The sequence below is a fragment of the Thunnus albacares genome, chromosome 21, assembly GCF_914725855.1.
Source record: "Thunnus albacares chromosome 21, fThuAlb1.1, whole genome shotgun sequence".
Taxonomy (NCBI): domain Eukaryota; kingdom Metazoa; phylum Chordata; class Actinopteri; order Scombriformes; family Scombridae; genus Thunnus; species Thunnus albacares.
Window position 1 is genome coordinate 9,737,200 of NC_058126.1, and position 23,550 is coordinate 9,760,749.

The 23,550-nt window shown below is 39.9% G+C and overlaps 3 protein-coding genes across 5 annotated transcripts in view; 2 read left to right on the top strand and 1 right to left on the bottom strand.

The window, feature by feature from the left end:
* The window catches only part of asap1b (ArfGAP with SH3 domain, ankyrin repeat and PH domain 1b), a 64,327-nt gene extending 60,101 nt beyond the window's left edge, over positions 1-4,226 (top strand). For all 3 annotated transcript variants that reach the window (XM_044339466.1, XM_044339464.1, XM_044339467.1), the window contains 5 exons: positions 1,018-1,096; positions 1,218-1,282; positions 1,362-1,909; positions 2,611-2,733; positions 2,850-4,226. In XM_044339466.1, the coding sequence (XP_044195401.1) occupies positions 1,018-1,096; positions 1,218-1,282; positions 1,362-1,909; positions 2,611-2,733; positions 2,850-2,924 (890 nt within the window). In that variant the 3' untranslated portion in view covers positions 2,925-4,226. The remainder of the gene's footprint in view (positions 1-1,017; positions 1,097-1,217; positions 1,283-1,361; positions 1,910-2,610; positions 2,734-2,849) is intronic.
* A 978-nt stretch (positions 4,227-5,204) lies between these two features.
* On the bottom strand, positions 5,205-7,641 carry si:dkey-37o8.1 (Elongation factor 1-alpha-like). Its single transcript, XM_044340156.1, has 7 exons — positions 7,380-7,641; positions 7,111-7,290; positions 6,726-7,022; positions 6,488-6,638; positions 6,066-6,322; positions 5,622-5,856; positions 5,205-5,535 (listed from the first exon to the last, which is right to left on the bottom strand). The coding sequence occupies exons 1-7, from the start codon at positions 7,521-7,523 to the stop codon at positions 5,426-5,428; spliced, it is 1,374 nt and encodes a 457-aa protein (XP_044196091.1). The 5' UTR covers positions 7,524-7,641; the 3' UTR covers positions 5,205-5,425.
* A 3,084-nt stretch (positions 7,642-10,725) lies between these two features.
* fam49bb (family with sequence similarity 49 member Bb) overlaps positions 10,726-23,550 on the top strand; it is a 38,568-nt gene continuing 25,743 nt past the window's right edge. Inside the window, exons 1-2 of the mRNA XM_044340149.1 lie at positions 10,726-10,860; positions 21,867-21,958. The gene's annotated coding sequence lies outside the window, so the exon portion shown is untranslated. The remainder of the gene's footprint in view (positions 10,861-21,866; positions 21,959-23,550) is intronic.

Sequence of the window (23,550 nt, forward strand, 5' to 3'; positions counted from 1 at the left end):
CACATAAAGTATATTGTCACATAAATAAAACAAAAGCAACAAATCGTCACCACTGAAAAGCTGGAACTAGTGAATGTTTGGTAATTTTGCTTGAAAAATTGATACTTAAATGATTTATCAATTATCAAAATACTTCAGTCAACTAGTAATCAATTAATATCTCAGTATGTATAGAAGCAAAGAGCAGCACCTTTCAAATGTTGAAAAATACACAATTAAACTTCTCCAAAGATACATGACTCTTAAACAAACTGCACTTGATAAATGATGTATTTATAAAGCTATTTTCACTATTAACAAAGATTAAACTTTAAGTCTACAGGCTATTTATTTACATGTTTCTAAAATTCACAACCATGGAGGCTAAATGCCGATGACTCTATCAGAAAGAAAACTGACATTATCAAGGTTTAAACCCTCGTCTTGAACGGTATTTAGAAGTTGGAAACTGGTCATTTTGAAACGAGAGGAAGCATTTCACTACTTTTTTAGAGACTATTGATCATCCACAAGTTAAGCCAAGCAAAGTGAACTAATCAGCATATCTTGAAACTGCATAAAGAGATGTCAATGACTTTTTCTTAGTCAGGGTTTTGATTAATCTAAACTAAAAAAAAGTTATCTTGTTACCACCACTCAGAGACAGAGGGAACGAAATCAAACGCACCTCAGTCATTTTACTTCCAATCTTGTGTCTTTTAGGTGAATCACAGGGATATTTTTCCTGTTACTCCACTTGTTATCATTCGTCCTCTGTGGTGTTTGTGCAGTCTGTGTCACACATATAACGTCCAACCACTAATTAAACAATGACACTTTCTATTGCACAACAACCTCCAGACAACACAGGCTCATGGAAAGCTCAGCCAGATGACGCCTCCCTCATTGTTTTTTTTTTTCAAAACCATCACAGCATGTTAATTTAATTCCACATTTATATCAAATTAATCTCTTTGGTGGGCGCTCCTGTTATGGTGTTGAATAATCTATTTGTCGTCATTAATGTTGAAACTTTAGGAAGCGACTCCACCCCTCCTCCCGTCAGCAAGATGTCTCCGGTATCTAACAAGTTTGAAGGCATTCCTCAGCAGCAAAGGTATCACAGATAGAAAACCTCTGATCTGTCTGAAATGTATTGTATCACCTGCGATAATGAAACGTACAAGCATCTTATTTGATTGGGTTTTACCTTGATTAATTTTAAAATCTTTTCCCAGCACTACTTCAAGCAACACAAAGTCTACACTTGGTCCAAGGGTTCTTCCCAAACTACCTCAGAAAGGTAAAGTTTGTGCCGGTTTTTCATTTTAACGTGAACTCTTGAATTGAAGAAGTTGTTAAAAACTTTGTTATCTCTCCAGTGGCATTGCGGAAGATCGACACCATACACCACCCCTCTATAGATAAGCCCAGCCTTCCTCCAGAGGTCTTCCAGAAGTCCCCGCCGGGAACCGAAACCCCTCAGAAGGCTCCTCTGGCGGACAGGCCTCAGCTGGGAGACCTGCCCCCCAAGCCGCAGCCGTCTGATCTCCCCCCTAAACCCGGAGAACTTCCTCCGAAGCCGCAGCTCTCTGACCTCCCTCCTAAACCTCAGCTGGGGGACCTCCCGCCCAAACCCCAGCTCAAAGACCTCCCTCCGAAGCCTCACCTCGCCGACATCCCCCCCAAACCCGGGACAGCCGAGTCCGTTCCCAGACCGCCTCCTGGAGAGACGGCGCCGAAGCCTCAGACGCAACCTCCGCCTCCACCTCAACCACAGCCTCAGCCTCAGCCTCAACCTCAAGACTCGCCGTCACCTAATCAGCAAGCGAATATAGTGGCCCCCTCTCAACAAGCCGCTGAGGACACCAACGGGACCCCGGCGGGAACTGCAGAGACCCCTGTGCCCCTCCCGAGGAAGATCAACACGGTACGCATGTGCTCGCCGTTTCTCTCAAACATTTCATCACATATTTTAACTTTTAAGCTGAGGTGAAATCTCTACTGGACCTGTTTTTCAGAGCTTCTTTGTGTGATTTTTTGTTTTTTAGGACATTTTTTTAGAAACATTGTGTGAACGATACAAATAAAACAGGGACCCGCTTATAAAACCATTGCTCCTCAGCGCTACTAGTGGTCAAAAACCTTTTTTGAAAAACCGTTTTTTTTTTTACATATTAGTGGTTTTAACTTTTATTGATGCAGAGGTGGTACAGGTCAGCGTTTTTCCCCACTGCTGGTTATAATTTATATGACTTCAGCAGCATATTCACTTGTTTTTAAATCACATTCATCACATTTTCCTCACCGAGAACATACCAGAAACAATTAATCAGAGACTGCAAATCAACAAAGTGTCCAAAGGGCATAAAATATTTCCACTCATACATGACCATAAAATGTGAGAATGGTCAACTGCCTTTTCATTTTTCCTTTCATGGGTATTTCCTCAAATTTCAAAGGGATTTTTTTCCCCTGAACCTGGTGCTCACATAGAGATCTGCTGCTTTTCACTTTGCTTTTATAAATTTGATACTTTACACAGTGGGATTACAACATTTAATGAAAGTCGACTCAAAATAAATCAAGTGTGTGTGTCAACAATGATAACGGTTTTATCTGTACGTGCAGGGGAAGAGCAAAGCCCGCCGGGTGAAGACGATCTACGACTGCCAGGCTGACAATGATGACGAACTAACATTTGTTGAAGGAGAGGTGATAATAGTTACAGGAGAGGAGGACCAGGAGTGGTGGGTAAGTCCAGCAGCTTTACGGTTTACTGAACTCTGAATCGTCTCAAATGTACAAAAAGGCAAAAAACGCTTTATGCTCTTTTTCTTACATGCTTTCTTTACAATTTTTACTTCCAGATCGGGCACATTGAAGGAGATCCGGAAAGAAAAGGGGTGTTCCCCATGTCTTTTGTGCACATCCTGAGTGACTGACAGCCAGAAAGACTTGCACTACGCCTCTCCCTAAACTGGGAGCTCCTGTAAATAGCTATCAAAACACCTCTTGTCACATGACAAGTGTCCTAAAAGAAAAAAAAACAAAAAAAAAAAAAACAAAGAAACAACCCAAGAAGGCTCATCTAGCCATGGATGCCTCATCCATGCTGTACAAAGAATGTGTGTATTCTTCCTCTACCAGTATTATCTTAACCCTATAGCACGGCTGTGACGAAGCCACTCTCAAAACCCTAGCACTTACCTAAAGTCTATGTTTATGCTGTTACTGTGTATATATGTATGTAAATATATATATTTGTGTGTGAGTGTATATACATGTTTTATTGTACAAAACATGTACCATTGCTCTCTACCTGTCAGATTAAAACATCAGGGCAGTAGAGGATGAATTTTATCTGTATTAATTTTACTGGCCCTCAAGTAATTATCAGCTTATATTTCTGGAAAAAGGACAAATAAGAAAAAGGAATGTGAAATAGGTCATGTCACTATTTGTGTCTTGCATCCCTGTTTACCACCATAATTGACTGAAGAGGCAGGAGTCTCCCACTAATCTTCCCGAGATGAAAAGAATTTCATTAAATGTACTCCTTGTTCTTGCTTGCTTTTGTGTGTACACGTATTATGGTTGTTTTACAGTATAGAAACCTGCTGCTACTGTGTGGTGGAATAGCAAAGCCTGTGGTTCACTGTTGGTCACTAATTTACTCCTTGTTACACTGTTCACTGTATGTATGCTCTGTGTGTGAACTCGACGCCATCTCCACAGTCCTTTGACCTTTTTCTGTGCATGGTGTAACAATGACTGGAATTGAGTGGAGTGCTGCGTTCAAGACGCTCACCTCAGGGGTTTGAAGAGCCACTATAAAAGCAGGACTACACAAAAGGTATCCTGTTGTTAAAGCCACTATTAATGACAAGTACGGGGAAACTTAACGAGGACATCTTAGCAATAACTTGATTTTTCTGACAGGCTGGAAGTTTCACAACAACCTGTGTTCACAGATTCAGTGTCTTGTAAAACCTCATGAGCTTGAATTTTTTTTTTTTTTTTTTTTTTAGTTTGAGTCATGTAATATCATTCCATGTTACTGGATTCAGTACATTTTTTCCAGGTTTGCCTGTGAACCAGAGATGTCTTTTAGATGAAGGGTGGACTTGTAAAAGGCTGGAGAGCCAAATGTATTTTCACCCAGTCCTCACTGACTTGCAGTTCTTCCCATGTTAAGGAACAAACCCATCAACCCATTGTATCATTAAAAGTGCTGTACTTAAAAACTCTGAGCCTGCTTTTTTACTTAAGTCATTCTGGTTTGTGCCTCCCCTTGGAATTTCAAAAACTCTGGAATAAGGAGGGGAAAGAGCATTTCTAAGCAGCTTATTCAAGTGTAGCGTTTGACTCATGTTGAAGGAACACGTTTATTCTCTGGCAGAGAGTTTAGCCATTTTAGAGAAGATTTATACCAGCAGTGGTGGCAGAAATATTCAAATCCTTTAAGTAAAAGTAGAAATATGGGCGTCTAAAAATATTCTATTACAAGTAAAAGTCCTGAATTCAAAATGTTATATAAAAAGTACAGAAATATAATCAGCAATTTCTACTTAAAGTATCAAAAGTAAAAGTACTCATTATGCAGATTACTCATCTTTTAGAGTGTTTTAGTACATTTGTTTAAAAAAAAAAAAAAAAACCACTAATACACATAGCATTTTAATGCTGCAGTTTTTAGATACTTTGGGTAGATTACTGCATCATATTATATAAGTGTATCATGTTTAATACTTTATAGCACTAATGCAGCACAAAGTGGATAACTTAACAATTTAAACCGAATGTTTTATGTAAAATCTTAATCCAAACAATAACTAGTAGTCAGTTATTAGTGGCAAATGTGGAGTAGAAAGTACAATATTTCCCTCTAAAATGTATTAGAGTAGAAGTACAAAGTAGAATAAAATGGAAACATTCAAGTACAGTTTTCATTTCAAACATTTTACTGCTGCACAAAAGGCGTCTGTCACTGGGAAGTCCATTCAAATATATGTTAACTGGAGACTTGGGTGGTTTCCATATTTGGATCATGAGTGGCTTCCAACTAATTATGTCAGAGTTTTTAACCATATCATTCTCAAATTTAAATAAATGAACTTTCCCTTTTGCAGATGAAAATAGCATCTATTGTCAAACAAAGTGAACCAACAATAAGCTCAACACATTTGAATTGAGCGGGGGAGAATAAAACATTTCCGACAAAGTTCCTCTCCAAATCTTTTATTTTGGTAGCTGAACAATTCTCATTTCAACCAAAATATACCATCCAATTCTACAGCTTCTTTTGGATTTAAGATTAAACACAGGAACTAATACTTCTAAGACAACATAAATACTTTGTGTCACAACACAAAAATCACATCTTAATAAATAAAACTGTTCACGTAAAGCGTTCATACCAGAATACTGGTAAACAGAAACTAACTTATTTACACACTTGGGCTTTGTGTGGAACTTTTGACCCTTGGTCCTTCTCCACAGACTTGATGACGCCCACAGCGACTGTCTGCTTCAGGTCTCTTACTGCAAAACGACCTGTTGCAGCAACAAGAAAGTTTATTTTAAAAAAGACACTGAAGCACATTATGGAGATTAGAACATTTAGACAAGTGATACTGTACCTAAGGGAGGGTATGTGAAGAAGCTCTCCACACACATGGGCTTGATGGGAACCAGTTTGACCGTGGCACCGTCTCCAGACATCAGTATCTGTGGGTTGTCCTCAAGTTTCTTGCCCGTGCGGCGGTCAAGCTTCTCCCTCAGCTCAGCAAAGCGGCAGGTCACGTGGGCGGTGTGGCAGTCCAGGACGGGAGTGTATCCGGTTTTGATCTTTCCTGGATGGTTCAAGACAATCACCTGAAGACGGGAAAAGAAATCTGTACAGTCTTTCACTCAAAGATGTTTCTTCTTGTTCCTACAGTTGAATAATTGAGCTTCACTGTACAGAAGTTTGACACCAGAAGGCAGTTTTCAAAAACCATATAAGACACAAAATTAAAAGTATTTTATACACATCTTAACATGTCTGCAGGTGATCTTTAAAAATCTAACTGTACTGAACCAACCTGAGCTTCAAAACTGTTGACATCTGAGGGGGGATCCTGCTGGGCGTTGCCAGCTACGTCCCCTCGCCGCAGGTTCTTGACGGCCACGTTTTTAATATTGAAGCCGACGTTGTGTCCCGGTAAAGCCGTCTGCAGCCCCTGGTGGTGCATCTCGATGGACTTGACCTCAGCAGTGAGCTTGGCGGGGGAGAACATCAGGGTCATACCAGGTTTGAGGACACCGGTTTCAATCTTTCCCACAGGCACGGTCCCAACTCCTGACAGTTGGAACAAAAAGCACATTATATAGTTAAAACCAGTTTAACCATTCCTCTACTGTACACCTTGACCTCATTGGATTGTGCATTTGGTTAATTTAGTCTAAAGGCTTTGAAACAAGATAAATGACAAGGCAGTGATTAAAATTTTGTGCACCATCTGACCTCCAATTTTGTAGACATCCTGCAGAGGTAATCGTAGGGGCTTATTAATGGTGCGCACTGGTGGGTGAATGGAATCCAGGACTTCCAGTAGAGTTCTCCCACTTGCGTTTCCTTCCCTTCGTCTGGCCTTCCAGCCTTGGAACCAGGGCATCTGAAGAGAGACATTACTTCTGCTCAAGCTTTTCCATGCCAATATTTAAAGATTTTAAAGACCTGAAAAAAAAAAAACCCTCATTACCTTCTGAGTTGCAGTGATCATGTTCTCCCCAGTCCAGCCAGAAACTGGAACAAAAGGGACACTGGTGGGGTCGTAGCCAATCTTCTTAAGAAAGCCGCTCACACCTCGAACGACTTCGTCAAAGCGTTTCTGGCTGTAAGGCGGTTCGGTCACATCCATCTTGTTCACACAGACGATGATTTGCTTGACACCCAGAGTGTAAGCCAGCAAGGCATGTTCTCTGGTCTGACCGCTTCTTGATACGCCGGCCTCAAACTCTCCTTTAGCTGCAGAGACCACCAGGAGGGCAACATCAGCCTGAAATTACACGATAACAGTGAAAAGAATGTGCATGCAGAAAGAGGTCTGCATTAAAGTAGGTGGTTGACTTTAATGTGTTGCTTGCCTGTGACGTCCCTGTTATCATGTTTTTTATGAAGTCACGGTGGCCTGGAGCATCAATTATAGTCATGGTGTATTTCTGTGTGTTAAATTTCAGCAGTGAAATGTCAATGGTGATTCCTCGCTCCCGCTCAGCTTTAAGCTTGTCCAACACCCAGGCAAATTTGAAGGAACTCTTCCCCATCTGTCAAAACAACAAAGAAAAAGGGTCTTAGAACAGGTTTTAACATTTTAATTAATGTGTTTTACAGTAAGTTTTTCTTTCTTCCTCACCTGTGCTGCAGCTTTTTCAAACTTCTCCAGTCTTCTCTGATCAATGCCACCACATTTGTAGACGAGGTGGCCGGTGGTGGTTGACTTGCCACTGTCAACATGGCCGATAACCACCACGTTAACATGAGTCTTCTCTTTTCCCATAGTTACAGGTTGGGGTTTGCCAACCGAGCAAGTTTACTGTAGGCTCCTGGGATGAAACGTCACATTCACTCTCCCAAAATCCTTTATCAAATGGATTCCAGCAGCCACTGCGGAGCGGCTTTATAAGGTACAACTGGCCACGCACTGGACACATAATTGAAGACAGGTGTGCTGCTTCATTAAGCTTCAGTGGCGGCTGTTGCTTGATTGGTGTAACCTGAACTGAAAGTACTGAAAGTTTGACACAAAGCAGTCCTGAAACCACGGCAATAAAATGTTGAAAAAGCTGAGAGATTCTTCAGAAATGATCTCAAATTACAACCAGGTGAGTCATTTGGAGATGGCAAGTCTTTGAAGAGTCTTAATAAATAGCCTCTCGCTATATATATCAAAGAAACTCTGATTCACAAACTCAATCACAAAGAATATAAAGGAAAGCACCTGAAAGTCAATGAACACATTGAATATTAAAAAACTTGTAGATATATAATAAGCGTAATAAAGTACTTTTCACTGTGGCATGTCCATGAATTAGTCTAAAGCCTTGTCTGACATCAAAATTATAAAACTGTCACTATATTTACTATATCTGACAACAGTATAAAGCTGTTTCACATTCATCTGCTGCTGGGGAGCATTTCCCTGAACTTACCTTTAATCAGAGTTTAAGATGTGCACATACAAATGTGATATTGTGACACCACAACTAGTTTGGTAGCCAATCATGATCCAAAATGCAACTTACACAAGTGTGATGTGGAAACGTGAAACCTCCAGCACAGTGAGAATTTACTTTTCAGTGAAGAAGGCATAGTTTATATTTGCATAGACTCTGGATATTTCAATGAGGGAAAAGTAGATATGCATTCAAAGATGTAAGTAGTTTATTAAAGTTCTGGGTGGAAAGCCATTTGACACAATTTAGGCCTATTTCAAGATAGACTACGGTGTAGTTGAATGTCTTAAAACATGTCTGGAGAGGATGTTTTAAGGATAGGTTCACAATATTTTAAATCTGTCTTAAAACAACAGCCAGGTGTCCATATGAACACTGAGAGAGGTTTTTCCTCTCTGTAATCATTCCTCCTGTTCATACTGGCTATTAAAAGATCCCCTTCAAATGTGCTTTCTGTGTAAGTGATGGGTGCCAAAATCCACAGTGTGCCCACACAGTCATTTAATGCAAAAATGCATTTAAAAGTTGATCTGAGGCTCATATGAGGCTTCAGCAGTCTGAGTTAGTCATATCAAGTGGATATCTGCCACATTTACAGTCTTTTTAGCATCAAATTTCCTCTTTGTGTTTCCTCGGACAGTGTTTCCCTGTTGAGCTGTGGTGGAAGTTTAGTAACAAAAAGAGGGACTTTGGCACTAAAAAGACTGTAATGTTGAAAGATATCTACTTGATTTGACTCATTTGGACGACTGAAGCTTTATATTATCTTCAGATATACTTTTAAATACATTTTTGCACAGAAGAAGGCCAGTATGAAGTATAGATGTGCTGATATCAAATTCTCCTGCTACGATTATTGTAGGTAAAAATATCACGATAAATGGTATTATCACGATAATCACATTTCCTGAAATCCTACAATTAGTGCTAAAATATCGTTAAACTACTTCACAGCATGACTTTATTCACTTGACAGTGGTCTGTATATTGTGGCTTTGTTGGACTCTGCATGAGAAATAATATAAAACACAGTTTAAACTCTGTAAAGAAAAGTAGATTGTTCAAAGTTGAAGACAACTGACTGAAAATGTCTTTAAATGCAGCTCAGTGTCTCCCAGATTCTACACACACATTCATATATTCACGAATTTTTCCTGATGAAATTGATTGATTGATTTGTGGAGTGCAAGAAGTGTTATCTGCTGAGTGTTACGAGTTTTTAAATGGCAGAGAGATTTGTTAACACACACACAGATTGTAATAACAGTTCTACTGGGCTCTTCAGGTCTTCAGAGGGAGCTTTTAGTGACTGTGGTTCTGCTCTCTGGACCCAAACTACCAGATGACCTGAAATTAGTCACTACTGTGTCCACGTTTAAAAGAAAATTCAAAACCTTTCTGTTTTCTCAGGTTCATGACTAGTCAATTTCTTGCCTGAGTGTGTGTGGCTGGACAAATGTTTTTTTTTCCTCTTCTTTTTTGTGTAAATGTATTTGTGTGTGTGTGTGTGTGTGTGTGTGTGTGTGTGTGTGTGTGTGTGTGTGTGTGTGTGTGGTGATTCAACTTTCCTAAGCCCTCCAAGCAACAATTAAGTCAAGGCTGGGAAGAGGGGAAAAACTAAAGTCCAGATACCTCACTGTGTGGGGGTGCTGTGTTTTTCTGTTTCCGATTACCGTAAAGTCATCCACTCATCATGTGAGAAGTTCTTTACCTTAACAAAAACTTGAAAGAAAGAAGTCATTTGAATATAGACAAAACCAAGTGGGGGATATGACTAAAGACAGAAAGAGGTTAATGTTTAGGAAATCAGAAATTAAAGCCAGAAATCTTACCAGAACAGGGTTTGAAAATTGTTGGGTATGTTAGGACTAGTTAATTGGGGACTGCTGTCCAATTGGGGATAAAAAAAAAACATGTTCCTAACTGTGAAAAAGCTCATTTTTAGATCAGTGGGGTCAAGTTAGGGTTAGGTTAAGTCTCCAGGAAATGAGACCATGAGCTGATCTGTGTGTGTGTGTGTGTGTGTGTGTGAACTGCCATTGTGTATGAAAGGTGCTATACAAATAAAATTTACTTGACATAAAGCCCACTTGTGGCTTAACAAAATCAAACTGCTAATGAGGCAGGAGAGCTGCTCTGTGTTCACTGTGTATATTTTTTAGTTCTGTAAGTACACAATATCATTTCAGTTAGTTTTTTTTTCCTAAAGTCTAGTTTTTATTTTTATTTCAGTTAACTGAAATGTTTTTTCACGTCTATTTTTAGTTCATTTTTAGTAAACTATAATAACCTTGCTTCAAACACGGTCTACTTTAACGACTTTCAACGCTCAAAGGTCCTAATTAAAGCTGCGGTGGGACATTTTAGCGACTCGGTTATTACTCGGCTAATCTCCACGGTGAAAACAAACCAGCGGGTCTCGCCCGGGCGGGGCTATCTCCAGCGAAGTAGTGGGGTAGGTGTGAAGCGTATCACTCCGCCCACCCTCCGCGCTACAAGGCAACACAAACCAAACTCTCCTTCTAGTATGACGCTGACGCTCGGCAGCTAACCCGGAAACAGCAGAAGCAGCAAATCGCTTTTCCTCCTCTCCTTTTGAGCCTCTGCCGCTGGCTTCTAGCGTGGTTTCCAGACGTCGACTGTTTCTCTGCGAGCATTAAGGTAAAAACAGAAAAAAAACCCTCTCTACTTTTACTCCTCTTTTTCTTTTCCTCCTGTCTTTTCACTTGTTCGCCTTCATTGTCCACCAGTTGCCATTCATTCTCGCTTGTTTTTGAGTGTTAAAATGTTTGTTCTTCGGAGGTTAAAAAAAAAAAGAGAAAAGAATGATGAATCATAAACCCATGTATCGTCAAGTTGGTTAACTGTTAAACTGAAGCGATGGAAAAAACATCAGTGTTGCTGCGTTACATCCTTGATACACCGTTAACTTCCTCTTTTTCACACCAACGGTCGGTTTTGTCAAGGCTACACCGCTACTTTTTCCATCTTTTTTTAACAAGGGGCTTTGAATGCTACATGCTTGACCGATATTTTACTAATGCCAGGTGATCAGCTGTGTTTGGCTTTACACAGCCTGGTAATCTATAGTTTTAAACTAACCGTGTGGCTTGGATTAGACACAGGCTGCCGTACAGTACAACGGTGCATTAAAGGAAATGCACACACTGACAGCTGGGAGATGGTTTAGAGCTGCTTTGTCTTCACCCCCCCTTCTTCTTATAAGTGATGGGTTTTAGTCTGATCAGTGTATAATAAAATGCTTGAGAAGAGCTTTCTAAACTGTGGTCCTGCAGAAGAAGAAGTATTTAGATAATTAACTTAATTAAAGTGGCAACAAAGGTGTAAAAATACAGTGTAAATCACATCTTACATGTGTAAAGCACAGAGTTACTATCTGCAATGATTAGTCAATTAATTGATTAGTTATTTTGATAGTTGATTTATCGTTTGAGTCATTTTTTTCCTGTTTTTTTTACTCCTCTATGATAGTAAAATAAATATCTTTGGGTTGACATATTATAGGCCAATTAATAGATTAATTGAGGAAATAATCAACAGATTAATTGAAAATGAAAAGTAATCGTTTGTTTCAGCCTTATTTTACTGGATTATTATCACTGATACACTAAACCGAGAGCTGCATTTGGATGTTGCAGGATGTGGTTGAGCTATTTTTAGTGTTTATGTACCGCTGGATAGTTTAATTTACTGTCTGCGTTGTATTTTATGTGCTCGTTATAGGTTTTTATAATCTTAATCTGCAATGTAACCAGTAATTACAGCTCACACAGAATGTAGTTGAGGAAAAAGTGCAATATTTCCCTCTAAAATGAAGTATAAAGTAGCATAAAATGGAAAAACTCAATCACATGTACCTCAAAATTGTACTTAAGTGGGTAAATGTACTTAGATAGTTTCCACCAATGTGTCCTGCAATCTCCTTAAAGTCCTTGTATCGCTTCCAGAGAGTCTAGCAGTACCCCTGTCACTTTTACTTCATCTGAATATAGCTCACTGAGAAGTTGTCTTTGATTTGCATCAGTCTGCATGACTGAACCATAGCCCAGAGTTATATCTTATTTCCTCTCTGCCAGAGCCTCTGCATAGGTCCTGAAAGTGGAAGTGAAATGTCCAGAAATTCGGATTTGATGGTATGTCAGGCAAGTGCAGCTCAATTGTGGCTGTGACGCAACGTCTATGTTAAATTTGACTATTTAAGGTGTCACGGTCTCTGCCTGTGCAAATTAGGCCGATTCTGCCCCCCCCCCCCCCCCCCCCCCCCCCCCTCCCCGAGGCTGGTTAGAAATATCATGAAGAGCAGCGAGACTCTTGAAATAATCCCCCATGAAAGATGAATGTTCAGGTGTAACTCAGCTGTCACTGCGCAGAAGAAGTCATTTCGTTGCCTCTCGGGCGGGGATTGCAGACACATCCATCAGTCCTGAGACCTTTGCTCCTTGTGTCACCAAAAATAAACACGCTCTTAAAGGGTACGTATGTAGGGGGACGAAGAGGGCAGTGGTGCCATCCTTCCTATTAATGGTACCTGGATGTACTGAAAGCCAGTGTAGAAATGGTCTTGATCCTTCTTGGTGAACTGAAGACTGCTGGGTGAGATATTTGAGTTGTCTGCTACTATAGTTTTTGAAAGAAGGAAGCGTCACTTTCCTCCTTTTGTTTAGATCTTTCTTAATAGATGGAAACTTGTGTTCTCATGGTTCCATTCAGTGTAGATGCAAAAAAACAAAAATAGGGGAAGCTGGAAAACACATGACAAATACTTGACTTGAGCCACAGTTGTAGGACTGTGAGACATGGTACAACTTGTTGTGCCTTGTCTCTCTCCGCCGCGCTGTGAACAGATGGGATAATAGATGGAATGACTTATGCGGGACTCACTTAGCCTGGAAATAACTCTTCCTTATTTTGATTAGGGTTGCACAGAAGTAAAAGTTGCAGTAACTTATGATTGCAAAAGCAGAGGGAGAGACTGCTTTCGACAAGAAGGTTAATTCTGGTGTTGAGCATTTTCATTACATGGGTTCAGGAAGTGACATGCAAGAGCTGTTTTCTCTCATTGTTGCTTTTTGAAATGAAATGCATGAAATGAGAAAACAGCTCATTTGGCTCAATGTTTTCCCTCATTAATCCTCGTCTTCTGCAGTTACAGGCAGGTGAAATTAGATATGACTTGAACACGGACCAGATACAGTGCAGCGACATTGTCTTACAAAACAAATGTCGCCCCTCCGAATTGGGAAATAATTATTTTTTCCATCTTATTATAATCTTGTTGTAACCTTGTCAAAGAGTCATACAGATTTTGACTTGCAGTCTTTTCATGTAGTTTATCTTAAAGAGATCGGCTTATGGACACATTGTTGTCAACAAAACATCACCAGATAGACATCAGTGTTTACATTATGGATGCTTTAAGAGGAAATATGGACAAAGATGCATCAAATATGATCAAAACAATCTGTCACTCTGCTGACATAATGCACACAAGATACAGCAAAATCATAAACACTTCAGTCACCCACTGAGACTCTTCCAGAGACTTTGAATGGAAGCTGTTAACCCCAGACAAGTCCCATGTGAGGATATTGTACACATACTTTGTCTAGTAAATGTATTTTCGAGTTTGGACAACAGATAGATAGTGTAGCCGAGGTGATATCACGGGTGAGTAGAGTGAGTGTCATGATAGTTCATTTAATTATTAATCATTTTCCAGGAGGCTTCCCAAAGACCTTTAGGGCAGGGCTGCTCAGATGTCGTCAGATCTGCAAACATTAGAAGCAGGATATTGTTTATTTTTCTGAAAACTGTGCTTGCGTTCATTAGAAAAAAACACAGTAGGGAGAGTAACCCCTATATTACATCTTATTGAGACAGTTTCCCGCGAATAAACTGACTTCACTGGAATGTCCTGAAGACGCCAAAGGGTCCGAACCCTATTTTGCAGCTTGCTGCTGTGAGCACACCCGGCGTCACCCAGCCGCCGGCTGCAGGTTGGGTTACTCTAGTTATTCTCGGTATGAGGTTCACTGCAGCCTGATAGTCAGACTATTTATTGTATTTCCGGGCGTGAGTGCATCCTCACACATACACACACACACACTCACACTCAATACGTCTCGTCCGGTTGAGTCATTGTTGTGATGTGTTCATTTAATATATTTCATCGTGTGGTTTTTACCGTTGTGTTGTGACATTTTAGGCAGTTATCATGGTTGTTATTTACTACGTAGTGGTTGTTTGCCACAAACACCTCAGCTGAAAATAATTTTCCTAGCACCTTTTTTATTCTGTAGTAATCAAAGTTGTATTTAATTCTTATACTGTGGGGCATTTTTGATCCATAGCGGGTGGACACAATAACATGAACAGGTTGTGTAATGTAATGCAGCTTCAAAACACAACCTTCAGATCGACACACGGTTAAAATACGCTTTCAGCTTTATATGATTGCATCGTATTGTTGTGTGTTCACGTTATTGTGTCCCCACACACTGAAGGGAACATGCTGGGTCAGGTGCTGCTGTCTTAGGTTTATGCAGAACAGAGCGTATTGATCCCTCTCTGTGGCATAATGCTGTTTGTGCAGTTATTTGGATTAACTTCCTCTAAATGATTCGGCCTCTTCAGCGCTCTGCTCTAACACCATTATCATGATATGGCTTAATCCAAGAGACTTCAACATCATTCATCTACTATATGCTTGTTGTTTTAAGAAAATATATAGTTTAATGTGACTTACTCGCCATTTAGACAAGCGATATGCTTTATTTAGATGAGCTTTAATGTGCTATGTAGCTGGAAAATGAGTTTTTCCTGGACTTTTTTCTGTGCTGAGACTTTTCTCATTTGCTACTTGAGTACAGCAAATCCTCATCTCTCTTCCATCTCTATTGCATGTCTGCTCTTGTCCCTAAACATATCATAGCAGAAATGATGACATACCTTGAGTCACTCAGTAGGAAAGGCTGAATGTGCCCGCCTGCTCCTGCACACTGCTGAATTATCAGACTGCAGATATCACAAATGATGCCTTGATCTAATTTACTGGTTATAATCTACAAGGCTACAGTTTGCTTCAAAACGAGCACCTGTTTCCAATGACTGCATGTGTTCATCGAGCTTATGAAGAGTTCGAGTATGTGCCGTTGCTCTCTGCTGCTCACTCTACAAACAGATTTATTTAATAGTTTGTTGATTAATACATGCTGACTGTTCTTTGCCTTTTTAAAACGAGCAGAGAAAGATGATCCGGGAGGCTGTGGAGGTCCAGGGTTGCGGTGGTTTGTGTTTGCAGCCTTTGGCGGCGAGTATTGCACGTTTGATGTGCGCTTCTGTGTATGAGTCAGTATGTGTGCCAGTTTCTGATCTGCAGCGCCGGCCGTGCTGGTAGAACGGAGCATTCCTCTCAACTTTCTCACTTCCGTCCTGTGATGTTGGCTTATCTGACGCCCTAAGCGTGCACATAATGAGAAGAGAGAGCAACCGCATATCCTCTTCTCCTTCAGGCAGTCCGTCCAGAGGTTTCTAACTGGATGCTTTCACTTGTGTGCAGCAGCAGCATCTTTAAGAGTAAATATGAGGGGGGGAAAAAAAAAAAGCAAAGTGGACTTTTCATAGAGTCACACATTAGCCCACACAAAAGGAAATAAAGCTGCATGCCCCTACCCCCACACTTTTCACACATGCACAGAAAACCCCTCCAGGCTCAGATGTGAGAAATTCAACAGAAGAGAGTGTAAAGATCAAGATTAGTTCAAGATTTTTTTTAAGATTTTACTTTGACACTTAGGCAGGTACATAAAAGTTAATTGGTGAAATGAATGAAAGTGGTCTTGCTGTTGAAATGAGTCTATCTTACCCTGGTGATAATGATTTTATTATAGCATGTTCAACCAGGCAGGCATGAGATCCTCATGTGGCCGCCTACATGTGAGTGGACACCACAGGGGTGTTGCCACAGATGGCAAATCAGCAGGATTGAAATTCAGTTTTTTTTTTTTTTTGTTTTTTGTTTTTTTGCACGCTGCCCCCGCACCAAACCTCCACATTCTCACATAATGTAAGACCTGTCAAATAAACCCGAGGTGGAATTTTATCCCACTTTTTTTTCATTTTTTTTTACCCCCAATGCATTAATCTAGTCATTTCAGGAATTTCACAAAAAGTAAGAACATGTGCCCCATCCCAAAATACATATAGGCTTACTTAAATATCTTTTGTTTTAATGCAATAATGTTGTTTTAGTTAAAACTGCAGAAACCTAAGGAGCAAAGGAGGAGTGTTTCGCCTTCAATGCTCACAAATGTGCACTATTACATCTCCTAAAGAGTTTTTTTTTATTCAATAAAAGAAAGAAATTGGATTATTTGGCCGCCTCCTTCTTCAGTCTTTCTCTCTGCTGCTCCTTTCAATCGTACAGAATCTAATGATAAAAATGTAGTAATGCTAACAAACCTGCATGTCAGGTTCTGCTTACGTGATTGATTGTAATTGCGCGACATGCTTTATCCAGCTAAGAGGAACGAACCGTCAACAAGTCATTTCGTTCCTTGACATTTTAGTTTGAGCGTCTGCGGTCCGTGTAACTGATCTGTGGGAGTTTTCTTAATGAAATGATTTTCCACAGAGGCTCTGCTGCAGCTTGTGGGCTACAGAAAACTTCTACATACACACACACTCGCGCACACAAAGTCTATATATCCCTCCTCAGCCCCTTCGGCTCTCGCTCACCAACAGGGGAAAGGGAATACAAGTTGTCATGGCAACTTGAGTTTTAATGGAAGTTTTTATTCAGCGGTGCTGAAACCAACACCGCTTAAATGTGAATGTTTTTTTGGTTTCTTTGGTCTTCTATGACAGTAAACTACATCGACTGTTGGTCAGGATAAAACAAGATGTTTGAAGGCATCATCTTGGGCTTTGGGAAACAGAAAACGCCATTTTTCACCAATTTTCTGACATTTTATGGATTAATCGAGGAAAAACGAAATGAAAATAATCAATGGTGTTTGGCAAAAGCCCCTCTGCCTACACTGCCTACACTGAGAACTAGACTGGATAAATAAGCTTTCAGCTATACAGCTACAGAAGTATCAGATTTGTTGGCGTTTATTATTGATTTTTCTGGTTTCTGGCCTCAAAATTCAAATGCATGTCCATTCAAAAAACCTTCATTTTTCATTGAAACATTTGTGAATAATCTAGATATTGTAAAACCTGTCTATGCAGTAATACAGTTTACATATTCAGCAATATATTTATGATATTGTTAATATTGCACAGCCAGCAGACGAGCAATGAATGATATCTTAGTGAAGGTTTAAGGTTATATTTTTGTTGAAAGTGTTGAACGTTGCTGTAATTCATGGTGCTGTTGAATTATATGGCTTTCTATGGTACTCGAAGGCATTTCTAGTATTTTGTACAGCCTATTTGCATCAATGAGGATAAAATGGCGAGCGGGCCTGTACGACCCACGTGTGAGACAAATGGACAGGCTCCACATATAGATCCTATTGATTACCTCGCCGGCCTGCTCTACAGTCAGATCCAGCACATGTTTCGCTGTCTGTTTAGCACACACACGGTCTTCCAGCAGGCTCACACATGTAGGCCCACATTTATTGACCTCTTCATGTGGTGGAGTAATTGTTACATTAACGTATTGCCGCTACACGCCGAAGATGTGAGAGCTAAGGATTAAGATGTGTCTTTGCTTCTCTGAACTGTCTCAGGCGAAATAGTTGTGATGTGGCAGCTTCACAAACACTCCCTGTAACCCAAAACTTTCAAACCCTCTTCTGGTATTTAGCTACTTCAACGACAAGATTTCTGGATTTCTGGCTTTAATTTTGGTTTCCTAAACATGAACCTCTTTCTGTCTTTAGTCATCCCCCCCTCCTTGCCTTTGTCTATATTCAAATGACTTGTTTCTTTCAAGTTTTTGTTAAGATAAAGAACCTATCACGTGACTAGTGGATGACTTTGCGGTAATCGGAAACAGTACCCCCACACAGCGAGGTATCTGGATTGTAGTTTTTTTTCCCTCCCTTTTCCCCAGCCTTGATTTAATTGTTGCTTGGAGGGATGAGCAAAGTTGAATCACCACACACACACACACACACACACACACACAGTGCCACTTTTAAATGATCTCATCATGCGGGTCTTTTCCCACAGCACAATGAAAGTGAATGAAAGTAGTCCTGTATATATGTTTAAATAGCACGTTGACCACAGACATGAGAATCTGGAAATTTAATAAAAGACAGCTTGTTGGATTATGTAGATGGACGACCTCAGTGTACTTTGTGTTTTGTGCTAATTATGTTAGGACGAAGATGGGGAACCTACATGCTAAACATCAGCCTGCTAGTATTGTAATTGTTAGCATGTTAGCATGCTGATGTTAGCATTTAGCTTAAAGTACTGCTGTGCCTCAGGGAGCTGCTAGAGTTGCTCTAGATGTCATTTTGTGTAGTTACCTCTCAATATTTTTCACAGTATCAGTATCACAGTATTTTCAGAGTATCAAAAAACTTCTTACTGGTATACTGGAAGCTGTCATTAAAGCCACTGGAAACTGAAACAGCCTTCTAATTATGTAATTTATGGTCTTATGTACATGATAGTCAGTCGAAATATTGTTCTTGTAAACCTTCCTGATATTGAGTTTGAACTGGGCGTGGTCATGCTTGGACATTTATTACAAAAATTACGCAATAAATTCTGCCAACCAATCATAAACGAGGTGACATGCTGCAGTAAGCATATTGTCTTGTTTCTAGTTGCCGGAGTTTCTGTGTAATTGGTAGCGTTTCTGCATCTCACCCCAGTTAATTTAGCTATATTCATCATTACTGCGGTTAATTACCCGCTGTACAATTAAACATACACTAGTTCTGCTCAAGCACTCTTAGCTCTCTCCTTTTTTAGCAACTTTCTCGCTATTAACACAGTTGTTTACGAGCTTCTCAGATCTGTTAGTCAGTTTAGCTTAGCAGTTAGCGATGGTGTCTCACTCTCCTGCTCTCTCTTGTTTGGTTCTCTTATGTTTAGCTATTTCTCTGCCTCCTTTAGTGATAATGGTATATGTAATAAATCTAGTATATTTACTGTGTTGGAGACGAGGCTCAGTGAGTTATAACCACGGCTCCGCACCATGGAAACCCAGTCGTTAGCTGCTGTAGATAGCTAGCTCCTAGTAGCTGTTGCAGGGGTCAATCAAAACATGATCTGCCACGTCCACACAGTCTTGAGAAATGGTCTAAACAGCAAAATGAGCTGTTTTTTGAACTAGGTTTTCTAATAGTTATGAACATTTGTGTTCACACAGATTTTTGTGGGTGCTTAACGAGACACTCAACTTTGATATCATGTACGCATTTTTACTATTTAAAGCCTCAAGCCTTTTACTTGCTCGTAATTTTGCCAATTTTAGAGTGTGTTTTATTTAAGCGGCATCGTTGCGGTCAGACGACAGTCAAGAATAATAATACTCTTTCATTTATAGAGCACTTTTCAAAACCTGCCACACAAAGTGCTTCACAAATTAAAACATCAAAACAAATAATGAAATCACATTTTAAAAACAGATTAAAACAATTCTAATGTAAAATAAAACGAGATTTAACGAGAAATAAAAGACAGTTCAAAGAAAATAAAAATTCTTGTAAAATCTATAAGGTCACTGACTCAGTCGATGACTGTAACCTTTAAGAATGCTTGTAGCTTCTTTTGTTTGATGGAAAAAAGTCATGTTTTGAAAAAGTATTGTTTCGATATCACTACCAAATTGTATTAGCACTGAAATAAAAACGTTGAAATGAATGATTTTCATTTAATTTTCTTATAGCCCAAGATGATACAAAGCATTTGTGAATGTCTGAAAAGCATTTTTAATCACAGCTGACCGCTGTTTACAACCTGCTGACCTAAAAAAAAAGATTTTTTTTTAAGATCACCTCTTCAATTTCTTGATTTCTTGAACTTTGAATATAGGATACTGTTATTATTTTTTATTATTATTTCAGCTCGAAGCACATCAAATCACAGGAACAAGACGTTATTTGTTATTTTAATGATCCTGTCTCCATCACTCTAATAATCCTAACTGTGTTTGTTGAAGTAATTTCATAAATAAGCATAGAAAGTCTTTAGTTTTCAGTCTCATCGCAGTCATGAACTCTTGCAGGAGGAGAGTAGTTTGGAGATGTTCTGCTCCACATACTGTCGGTCTCAACTGTAACCTCTGTAACCATGTGTTTATTCAAAGACTCATTTGGCCTTATGTTGTGGCCTCCAGCTGTAGTCCTGATGCATAGCTGACTCCCATGATGCCCTGCCACAGATGTCACCCAGAGTGTCCCCTGTGACGTGTCAGGTCTATTGGATTAGGAGCAAGTCGTGGTCAGTTTGCATGCAGAAAAAGCTTCTGTCAGAATGAGGAATAAGAAGAAGAGAGGCTGACATTTCTCAGGTTCAGAAGAAGGACGTTCCTTCTTAGCTTTAACTCACCTTTTTATAGGATTTATTTTTATTTAGCATCCAGCCCACTTCGCTAAAGACCACATCCTTTCTTTTATTTTTGCCTCTTTTCACAGTGTCTTATTCGATCATGTGTTGACACTTCGCCTCCTCAGCCGACTCTCCCACAGCTCTCACCGTTCCTCTTGTGGGTTTTTGAAGTTTCTGGGTTTGAAGTCTGATCACATTCATGCATGACCAACACTGGTGCTATTGTCGTGCATTTGTATGCAGGCTGGCGAAGAGGGAAGTGCCTTTGGTCCTAATGGTCTCACAGTCTGCTGAGCTTGTACTCTCCATCCGGGGAACTTGTGATATGAGCTTGTGGCTTACAGAGACTGTGTTGAATCAAACTGAGGATTGTGAGGTGACAGAAACTAAACAAGTGGTTTTTTTTATTAAACATTTCTATCACAACCGGATAATTTTTGCATCGCCTGTTTAGTAGGCAGTTTGATTGTCTTTTCAAGATCTTATAATTGAATTGAATGATAAAGTGTGGACTAGATTGAATCGTGTTGTAGAGCTCTTACACGAGGAGGCAGGGAGCCTTGTAGAAAACCTGAAGCTCGCTGAATCAGAGGAAGTGTTACACAATAGGAAGTGGTGTGTTGTTTTTTTTTATGTGCGTCTATTTGTTCCATGTTTTTCTTAAAAAAAAAAAAACTCAATGCAATTAACCAGTGTTTCTCAAGGAAAGTAGGACATGAGAACAACCTGTTTACTACATGCTCAACATTATATCTGCAGCCGTTTATGTAATATTATTATATTTCCCTTTTATGCGAGTTTATCATCAGAGTTAAAAAGGGAACTTAAAAATTACATGAATTTGATTACAGACATTTGTAATGGGGAAGCATGTGTGAAGTGTCTGTAAAGTGACTGAAAATGCCCAGAAGTAGCATTGACAGTGTTGACTAGTGACAGGAAAAGGGAAATATCTGTGACTTTAAAAACAAAGGCTTCATCTGAGTAATTATAGCACAGTATGACTCATTAACCGACCACCAGCATTTGCATCAAACTCCGAAATCTTATTGTTTTTCAGGCCTTAGATTCTCATGTCTTTGGTGAGAGTTTGGTGTGATGTTGTATATGAACTTGTGTTTCAGAGGCTGACCTCTGCTGGAGGACTGTGACCCGGGGCCACCTGCCAGGCCAGGCCTCCCTGCTCCTGACTGACAGTCGCACAGCTCCGCTGCTGGTAAGTCCTTGTACCAAGTCACACCCGTAAGATCGGAGAAAGCTTGTTTTTAAAGGATTAGTTCAAGTGTGTCCTTCCTAATGCAATTCCAATGTAAGAGATTGGGGACAAAATGTACAGTCTGTCAATAGTTTTTTCAGTTTCACATGATAGTAAACTCAACATCTTTTGGGTTTTTAGCTGTTTGTGAGACAAAACATGTAATCTGAAAGTGTTAATTTGGGCATCAGGGAATAATAAAGGACATTTTTCATCATTTTCTTACACTTTATATGCTGAACAATCAATCGATTATGTGCAAAAATACATTTCAAGGTAAATCTGTAGCTAATTTGAGGCTTCAGCTCAAACTGCAGCTCAACATGGAAACAAGAAGAGGGAATTTAAAAGACTGCATCTGTGGATGATACCAACTTGAATTGACTAATGCTGCATTCGCATGGATTCAGGCAGACAGTAGACAGTAAACCGGTTATCATATTAGTGGATGAGAGCAGGACGGTAAAATTAGGTGAGGCCAGCAGAGACTATGAGTAACGGTAGATGGCATCGCTGTCTGTTCTCTGGATGTTACATAGAAACAAGTAAAGCTGACATATGGCAGCCAAACATGTGACTTTATTAAGTTTTAATATTTTTTCAGGCGACAAAGTAACCATTCAGATCCCCAATATGTAGTCAGTTTGTCGAAATAACACCTGTTTGGAAATTTGCTTTGACGTTTTTGGAGATGTGGGGGAGCCGCTGTTTTTCCCGTGCCGTCCAGAAGGGGTTGTCCGTCTGCCGTTTTCCTGAATCCATGTGAACGCAGCTTAACTCAGACAACTGAAGCCTCATATTCGCTTCTGTTGAACTTCAGAACGCGTCCTTGTCTGTGTCCATGTAATAAACTGTGGATTTTGTTGCCCATCTTGTACATCGAAGCGGTGTTGGGAAGGGATCCTTTCACAGCCACTATGGTACAGTACCCAGTACATATGGGCATGTAAGACAGACTTAAAAAAATGTGAAACTTTCCTTTAACAAGATCCATGTCTGCATTAACTTCTGCATCAATGCAAAGTTTGACAATCAGGCTGGATGTTCATACTGCAGGCTTTCATTCTCCTCCAGATTTCCATCTGCTTATCTACTGTTATTTGTTTACATGTCTATTTATATCTATTCAAGGGCGTCTCTCATATCTGATCCTAATTTGAATGCTTGAAAAGCAGGTTGTCGGGAGTAAAATACTGTACGTCACTCTTGTTTTTGTGTCTGCATGTTTCCCATTGTTTCAAAGTCATTTAGGTCACGGTGCACGCTGAAGGACTTTGAGTGAATACAGGCATTTCTCTAAACGGCAGTTGAGTCAGTTGCTTTTCTTTCTTTCCTCTAGTGGTGTTTTCCAGGCTAATGTGGACTCAGAATAGGTTGGAGGAAGAAATGGTTTAACCGCTCGCTCAGGTGCTCTTTTGTGTTCTTACAAATTTTGATTAACATGTCTAAACATTAATTAACTTGGCTTGCGCTCTGATTTTGCACCACATATCCATGTAGTCTGGGTCAGAAATTCAGAAAATGCAACTAGACAAATGGATTCACGGCACATT

Bases quoted from the DNA above. Each gene is read 5' to 3' on its own strand.
- si:dkey-37o8.1 (XM_044340156.1), bottom strand. From the start codon at position 7,523: ATGGGAAAAGAGAAGACTCATGTTAACGTGGTGGTTATCGGCCATGTT. The intron at 7,023-7,110 runs GCAAGCAACACA...GTGTAATTTCAG, and splicing joins TGATAACAGGGACGTCACAG to GCTGATGTTGCCCTCCTGGT. The intron at 6,323-6,487 runs GTCAGATGGTGC...TCCAACTGTCAG, and splicing joins GGATGTCTACAAAATTGGAG to GAGTTGGGACCGTGCCTGTG.